General features: G+C 43.8%; 1 protein-coding gene across 1 annotated transcript in view; it reads right to left on the bottom strand.

Moving 5' to 3' along the window:
* Positions 1-3,923: 3,923 nt before the first annotated feature.
* CPLX3 (complexin 3) overlaps positions 3,924-9,065 on the bottom strand; it is a 7,372-nt gene continuing 2,230 nt past the window's right edge. Inside the window, exons 2-3 of the mRNA XM_027857779.1 lie at positions 6,029-6,116; positions 3,924-4,148 (exon numbers count right to left, since the gene is read on the bottom strand). Coding sequence (XP_027713580.1) covers positions 3,924-4,148; positions 6,029-6,116 — 313 coding nt within the window. The remainder of the gene's footprint in view (positions 4,149-6,028; positions 6,117-9,065) is intronic.

Below are 9,065 nucleotides of genomic sequence, written 5' to 3'. Positions count from 1 at the left end.
GTGGCTCTGGGGAGATAAATGGAAAAGAAGGAAAGAAAACAGAAGTCAGTGGCTAGGCCAAGGGGCTCTAATCCCTAAAATCCTTCTAACTACTTTCCTCTGTCCTCCATGCATTCCTTCCTTTCATCTTGCCATCAAGGTGGAACCGTTTCTCTGTTAGGGATCCCCCTGTTGCCTCTTCTTTCTCCTTTTTTTTTTTTTTGGCTAGGCAATGGGGTTAAGTGACTTGCCCAAGGTCACATACCTAGTGTTATGTGACTGAGGCCGGATTTGAACTCAGGTCCTCCTAACTCCAGGGTTGGTGCTCTATCCACTGTGCCACTTAGCTGCCCCCCTTTCTCCTTTTTTTAAATTGCAGTCATTCCCTTGTAACTGCCTCCTTTCTTTGCAGAAAATCCAGCAGAAAATGCTCAGGGGACTCCTGGTGCCCAGAGGAGACATGGGCATCCTGCCCTAAGAACAGTGCCCTGGCATTGCCCAACTGGCTGGGTGGGTTTGGACAAATCCCTTTCATTTCTGGGTCTCGGTTTCCTTTTTTATAAAGTGGAGGACATGGAATAGAATATTTCAAAGATATTCTGTCCAGGAGATTTTACAGGACTTGGCTTTTGGGTCAATTACCCACCCCTCCCCCAGGCTCCTGGTGAGGCAAACAGAAGGGAGGAGGGGCTGCATGTCTTTATGCTGCTGGAGATGGGCTTGTGAAAAAGGGTAGGAGGAAAAGGGCAGCCTCAGGATCTGGTGAAGTTCCTGACGCCTTCCAAGGACTGCTGGAGCCATCTCCAGTCATCTTGATCTCTATCATGCCACCGGACCCAGATGGCTCCAGAGGAGAGAATGAGGCTGGGTGACTTTCCACAGCCCCCTCTCACTTAAATCCAATTCATCTGCAAGTCATGACATCTCCTTCCTGATGTCATGGTCCTCTTTGGGAACGAAGGACAAACAACAGAGCCGACCCCACCCACTAGCTCACCATGTACCTTACTCTTTCTCTTTTTAAAGGGAATAACATATGCAAAATGCTCCACAAACCTTAAAGCACTATATACATGCTAGTTGTTATTATTGTTATTCTCCCATAGGCCCCCAACCATTCTTCTTTTTTTTCTTATTAATTTATTTATTTTTAGTTTTCATCATTCACTTCCACAAGATTTTGAGTTCCAAGTTTTCTTCCCATCTCGTCTCTCCCTCCACTCCAAGATGGCATGCATTCTGAATACCCCTTTCCCTAATCTGCCCTCCCTTCTCTCTCTCCCCCTTCTCTTATCCCCTTCCCCTTCTATTTTCCTGTAGGGCAGCCAACCATTCTTTATGCCCCTAAAAAACCTGCTTTCTCTTACCAGGGCCACCTCTTATTCCAAATTCAATTACTGAAATGCTTCCTCCTCCAGGAAGCCCACTGTGATTAGTTGAATGGGGATAGGGTTTTGTGTGTGTGTGTGTGTGTGTGAGTGTGTGTGATACACCAAAGCATCACCACAATTCTCCCTTAACTCTCTGTCCCACCCACCTACATACATGCATACACAGATACTCCAATTTTAATTTCTAATTAAAAGTAAAACAGCAAACCACTGAAGTGAAAGACACAAATCTGTCATGTTTCATTATGTGGGAAGCCCCTCAAAGGCAGGGTTCCGATGACTGAACTCCCACTTCAGGGAGCAGCTGCAGACGTCAGAGCCTCTGGCGCCCAAGGCAGAATTGAGCTCAGCTCAGCTCAGCTTAGCATCCTGGGCAACCCCACTAAACCTTTCATCCTGAAGTCCAGTATTGGGTAGATGGGGGAGGAAGTCACTTGGCCCCTCTGTGCAAGATAACGTACCATCCTTTATGGATTAAGAATGAGCGCATAACACTTCTGATTCCCCTTAGTAACCTATCAGGTATGTTCTCCAAGGATTTGGCAAAATCAGGAGTGAGAAACCTTTGGTGGGAGGGTCACATTTCCAAAAGGTGGTATTTCCTTATATACCAGTAATTGTGGAAAAAAAAAACCAACACAACTTTTATTTGTTTTTATTTAAATATGACCTTAAAGACTCCATCACTTTACCATGTGTGTCTGGGAAAACTCTTGTGAGGGAAGAACTTTGGGGCTGATTCTACTGGGAGAGAAGCATGATTGGACAAGGTGGGTGGCATAGGACATCTGTTAGAATACAAGAAAAGAGTCACATGGTTTGGGTTGAAATTTTATTCTTCACTAAACTAAGACAACTGAGTTTTGAGTTATAAAATCAAGAAGTCTTTCTGTTGGACAGAGGGAAGACATTAGGATTAGGGACTTTGGCCAGAGAGACCAGAGCCCAGCTCATCTCAATTCAAGACACCCAACATGACCTTGCCCTTATACCCAAGACACCACAGAAAACTTGACTTTGAGACTCTGACTCAAACCCAGATTTTGTAGGGTCATCTGGGCTGAGGTCTGGTCCCAAGGCTGGGTTGGAGAGGGGAATCTTTTCTTCCCTTCCTCCAGAACCTCAGTTGCCTTACCTGAAAAATGCGAAAGAGGGAGAATACTCCTTACCATCACCCAATGGATTTGGGGAGGCAAGGTGAATTAAGACCTAGTGTGAATGTGATTTGAGAGCTCCAGAAAGAAGGACCGATGCTGGTAAGAATGGAGAACATTTGGCAATGTGTGTGTATGCGTGTGACTGAGAGAAGGCTGAGGACACCAAGTGAACTTGCATGGTCAGGTAGACGCTGTCCTAACACACTTTTATGGGGCTCCCATTGGCTAACCATCCCTCCTATCCCCCAGTAACACCCAGTGAAGAAAGTGGAGAGCCCAGGCAAAGGAGGAAAGATGTGTCAGCACAGGATTTCCAAAGGGCTCAGATGGTAAAGCCATCCAAATGGGAGGCCCCTGGCAAACTGGGCTTCCTAATAGAGGGAGGAATTTCTGGGATTGATTCCTTCAAGGTGTTGACTCACTCGGTTGCTTCCTGTGGAATTGGGGGTAGGGAGGAAGGCACAGCAACTGTTATGTGCCCTGAATGTTTTGGGGTTTGTTCAGACAAGGGAAGGATCAATACAGACTGAGGCAGCCAGATCAAGCTTTCTGGAGGAAGTGGGACCTGAATTGGACCTTGAAGGAGGGGTAGAATCCCACCTACTTTCAAGGCACAGAGTAGAGGAGGATGGAATACTCCGAGAGGTGCAGCAATAACAGGGAAAGAACCCAGGGGTCCTGTATCCTAGTTCAGGTCCCTCTCCCCCTCCCCCACCATTCTCTCTGGCTCCATGCCCCAAGGTAGGAGTCGGCATGTAGATGTTTGCGCTACTGATGTGTACAATGGCCTCTGAGTACTGAGGTCTGTGTGTCAACATGGCCTATGTGCATGAGTGGGTGTGTGTTTGGTTTTGTGCTTGTGATTGTGTATTTAGGTGTGTGTCTATATAGGTCAATGGAGCTCTAGGTTTTTGGGGATATGTGTGTGTGTGTGTGTGTGTGTGTGTGTGTGTGTGTGTGAGTTTGAAGGATGGGTTGGGTGAACTGCCAGGTATAGAAATACTAACTTCCTGTTCTCACTCATCCTTAAATGTCAGGCCCACACTTAGTTGGGGGAAAGGGTCTTTGCTACCAGAGTAGCCCATTATACCCATCCCCTAGATAAGGGACCAAAAGAGCTAAGGATGGGGGTGGGTGGGGACTAGAAGGCAGGCTCTTAGCTAGGATGGAGGAGGACCTTGGAGAAATAAGGACTCAGAGACAGAATGTGGGTCACCAGAAGGGGAGCCCTCCCTGGGCCCCATGGGGAGTGACACTGATGTACAGCTACCCTCCCTGCCAGCCGTGTCTCCCAACATCCAGCCATCTCTGCCCTACCCACCCCATCCCTGCATGTCACACTGAGGCGAGACGGGGGCAGACTGACAGCCTTGGGGGGCTGAGCAGGGGGATGGGGTCACATGATATGGCACTTTTCAGCTGACTGCTTTAATTCTCCCAGAGTAGCTTGTGCCTTGTCCTTGATAGAACTGAGGTCCAAGTTGGGGATGCTGGCCAGCTGCCCAATGACCGAAGCTTTCTCTTCCTCCTCCTCATTGTCCTCTTCAATCATCTTGGCTAGCTCCTTGGGCAGCTCCACATCACCCCCGGCCATCTGGATCTGGTTGTCATCTGTCTCGTTCTGTTGGGAAGAGATGAGTGAGAAGGCAGAAGGGGTTGATGATGGCAGCAGGAACTCAAGAGGACAGACAATAGAACTCTGTTCCAGGAGTCTGGGTCTGGGGATATTCTCCTGGACTTGCTCTGGACCTGAGCATGAAACCCTTCCTCACTTTGCTCTTGACAGATGGATAAGAATTTTACCCTTCATTCAAAGTTCTACTCAAGTCCCACTCTCTAAGACTTTGCCAGCCCACATTCCAGCCCATGGTGACCTCTCCCACCCCTGACTGCCTAAGAATAATACCTAGCATTTATAATAGAGCTTTAAGGTTTGTGGAGCATTTTATAAATATCCCATATGATTCTCACAACAATCCTGGGATGTAGGTGCTTTTATTATTTCCCATTTTATAGATCAGGAAACTGAGGAATACGAGAAGTTGCAAGGATCACATAGCTAGTAAGTGTCTGAGATAGGATTTAAACTCAGGTCTTCCTGACTCCAGGGCCAGCAATCTATCCATCCACTTCACCACCTAAATGCCTGTGGTATAACAAGGTGTACCACACATTTGGCCCTGATCATGCCTTATAAAATCGTGCTGCTACCTTAATGACTTTTTCCCAACTTTGAATCTTATTTCCCAAATTAGACAGTAATTCTTTGAGGGCAGGGACTATGTTGGCCAATCCTATCTCCTCTACAGGGTCATTGTAGAGCTGGGCACATAGCAGCTGCTAAGTTAAAATTTTGTTAATTGATCCTACTTTGGTTTTCCTTTCTAGGCAATGGGTATGCCTTGATGACATGCTTACTTAGTACCTAATGCCTCAATTCCTGATCCTAGTACCAGGGCCAGGACAGATAAGATGCAGATTCATTGAAAACTATATACTGAGCCCTTGATGGATTCCTAATATGTTGACATGACCATTGGAACACATTGTGAGACTTGAATGTGATCTCAAAGCACTTTATTTCTTTTTTCATGCTGATGATGGAAGACCGTAAGGACTAGAATAACCCAATACAAGAAGCAGCAATGGGGTGGGTCTCTGGGAGGGGTTCAGTGAAAAGAAGACTGGACTTGGAGTCAGGATACCTGGGTTTGAGTCTCTGCTTTGCTATTTAAAGCCATGTGATCTTGGACAAATCATTTTCCCTGGCTGAGCCTTTGTTTCCTCATTTGTAAAATGATGGTTGGGTGGGCAGCTAGGTGGCACAGTGGACAGAGCTCCGGCCATGGAGTCAGGAGGACCTGAGTTCAAATCCAGCCTCAGACACTTGACACTTACTAACTGTATGACCCTGGGCAAGTCACTTAACTCCATTGCCTAGCCAAAAAAAAAATGATGGGGTTAGATTGGATGATACCTAAGGTCCTTTCCACACTAATATTCTATAAGATTCTGGGAAGGGTAGGTAACATGTTGCCCAATGAGTCCCTTCCCAGGAGGAAGAGAACAGAAGGGGACTGAGCTCCCAGATAACTGGCCCTGGGGCCTGGCTGGTTTTTGGGGGAGATGGGATGGAGTGGATAATTAAATGGGTTAAGAAGGGGAACAATCTCTGTCCATCAGAGGTTTTATTCTTTCTGAAATCCTTCATTCATTCAGCAAAATGTTAATGACCTCCTGTGTGCCCAGCCGTGTGCTATGCTAAGAAGGAGACAGCAAAGGGAAGACAAATACTTCATAGCCCTAAGAGAACTCAATGCTCTCAAACTGATCTTTGCAAATTTGGTGTGGGGAACCAGAAAATGATTCCAAGGGGGCCGCATTCCAGGAAATGTTCTAGCCCTCCTGGACCACTGCCCCAGAACCTATTCAGGGAGGGAGATTCAGCATCAAGGGGAAAGGGCAAGGACAATAGTTGGAGCTGGGAGGTGGACAGCTCACCTTGGGCAGTCGGTACTTGTCTCTGAAGTGGCTGCGAAGGGTAGCCCTTTCTGCCTTCCTTTGTGTGAACTGTGCATCTCGTTCCATCCTGTAGATCAGAAGACCAGGAGTCAGACTGGGTGGGGCTAAGAGGTCAGCCTTGTGTGAAGGGTGGAGGAATTTGGCAGTCTCAGAGGGGAAGGAACCCAAAGTTACTATGAAGGGCCATGAACCTTTTCTCCTCTACTACAGGGGTTCTTAACCTGGGGCTTGTGAACATTTTAAAAATTTTGATATTATATTTAAATATTATTGGTTACCAGCAGTTAAATGACAATTTATAGATGGTAAAACAATTATAATTCTTTAGTTTTGTTTAATCCATGAGGCCTGGGCCAGACTGAAGGCCATTTAATATTTTTCTCTTTTTTTTTGATGAGGCCATATGGCCCACCTATTGATAATGGACTTCTCCATAGTTCACAAGGGCAGATAGGTGGTGCCACAGTGCATAGAGTGCCAGGCCTGGAGTCAGGAAGATTCATTTTTGTGAGTTCAAATCTGGCCTCAGACACTTACTAGTTGTGTGACCCTGGGCAAGTCACTTAATCTAAGATCTGTGAATTTTAAAAAATGTATTTTGATAACTGTATCTCAATGTAATTGTTTTCCTTTTTAATCCTGTGTATTTTATTGTATGTATTTAAAAACATTATAAAAAGAGATTCATAGGCTTCATCAGATTGCAAACGGGGGTCCATGACATGATAAAGTTTAAGAAGGCTTACCCTAATGCAAGGTATTGCTCCAAAAAGCAGCAAGTTGATATGCTGTTGGAAAAACTGAAACACACCCATGTTGACATGAAGAAGCTATAGTTTAAATGGAAGGATTGCTCAGAGGTTCTCTTCAGAGTGGCAAATGAAAGGGTTGTTGAGGTTGGTTGCATTGTACACCAAAAGGCAGGAAGAAACCCCATTTGGGTCATCTCTCTGCAATGCACACTATGAACATGATGAGATAGAAATACTACCATGGAGATGGTCACAGTTCATGCACCAAGATTTGTTTCATGATGATGAAAAAGGAGAGAAATTCGTGAGATTCTCCAGACTAAACATACAGCTTGATACTTCATGACTTCAATAGGGAAAAGGGGGAAAGGTGAGGATGACAAAAATGTGTTGGAAAATGTTTGGAGATAAAGAAATGGAAGAGGGGGGCAGCTAGGTGGCACAGTGGATAGAATGCTGGCCTTTAAGTCAGGAGGACCTGAGTTCAAATCTGGCCTCAGACCAAACACTTGACCCTTACTAGCTGTGTGACCCTGGGCAAGTCACTTAACCCCAATTGCCTAAAAAAAAAAAAGAAGAAAGAAATGGAAGAAGTCAAAGGCCTATCAGAATAGGCCTTTGACTTCTTCCATTTCATCTGGATCATTATTTCTTCAAGAAGCTTCTCAGAAGGTTCTGAGTATAACAGACACCAAAGAACACCACAAAAATGAAATAGAACTCCATCTTAATGGATTCAAAAAGGACTGGTTTCTGATGTGAGTGTGATTTCAGAACCAACTCTCCTGTGTGTCGTTAAATCAGCTGAACCAGAAAAGGTCAAAATCAACACCAAATTAGAAGAAAAGCTAAAAATAAGAAGAAGATGCTATGTGTAATTATAATAGCTGCAACTAGACCTAGTTAAACAGCTGTTGACTGAAAACTGGGAAATAAATACAGAATAGAGGCATTGGATGATTATCATCAAAAGTTTAACCAATGTAACTTCAGTAATGTGCAAGGACAAAAGAAACTAGAAACTGAACCAACCAGAAAATATTTGTCCTCCTTCTAGTAGAGAAACATAGTAACCAAGGGCAACATAAGTTTGGCATACAAGCTTATTTGTAAAACATCACAAAAAAGAAGGGTAAGAGTGGAGAATATCCTTCACAAAACAGCAAAAAATAGTAGAGAAGACAAATTTGCAGAAAACTCAGTGTGAGCCTTGACTATGCTAAATCATCATGAGGCGATTTATAGATGAAGCCAGACAACAAATATGTGTAAAGTGGACCAGATCTCTTGCCATTCCTATAGTGATATATTCTCATTATTAATGATAGTGGAATGATCATGTCTGAACTCCCCATATTCTGTGTGCTAAGTGAGGAAGATGATGAAACTGGGAGGAGCACCTAGACCTGAACAAATATATACAAATATGCTGGAGGAGACACAATTTTAAAGATACTTGGGAAGTTTTTCAAGATGTCTTCAACAAGAGAAGACTGAAAAAGAAGACAGAAAATCACTGATGACAGCATTAGTCCTCTAAAAGGTGACTGTCTCCTTTCTCATTCTTATAAATTCTTTATGAAAAAGGTCTACACATATCAAGAGTATGTTTGATGAAAATATGGTAAGAGAAGTTTCAGGCTCTCACAGAGAATTTTCTACGGCACACTACATTTTTGCAGTCATTCAATTGACTAAGTGAAGTAAAGAATACTGGAACCCACTGTATTTGTTTTTTGATTACCAAGAAAAGCATTTGACTTTATAAAACAAGATGTAGCTTCAAAGATTCTCCTTCAATGATGTGTCTCCCATGTATACATTAAGGTCATTTAAGAGTCTTTGATAGATGCAGCTATAGAGATAACTTTTTTGGGAGATTTTCTTATTATCAATAATAAGTAAAGAACATGTTAGAGAGACAGGTATTTGCCAAAAGTGTTTGCCACTGTCATGGAGGATGTTGTGTGTAGACTGAATGGAAAAGGAATTCCCTATAGATAACAAGATCTCCAGATGCTTATGTTTATGGATGACATTCTGCTAATTGTGTTGAGCTCCTGAAGACAACCTTTTTAATGAGATCCACAGCTATTCAAAAGAGATCAATCTAGCAATTCACACAGGAAAAATAAAATGGATGAAGAATGCATATTGTCCAGATAATGAAATGCAACTGGTGAGCCCATTGAGTTAGTCTGTGTGTCTGTCTATCTATCTATCTATCTATCTATCTATCTATCTATCTATCTATCTATCTATCT

The sequence above is a fragment of the Vombatus ursinus genome, unplaced genomic scaffold, assembly GCF_900497805.2.
Source record: "Vombatus ursinus unplaced genomic scaffold, bare-nosed wombat genome assembly UNPS02000749.1, whole genome shotgun sequence".
In the NCBI taxonomy this organism is placed as follows: Eukaryota; Metazoa; Chordata; class Mammalia; order Diprotodontia; family Vombatidae; genus Vombatus; species Vombatus ursinus.
The sequence above is the reverse complement of the archived record's forward strand: the minus strand, read 5'-3'. Positions and strand labels throughout refer to the sequence as shown.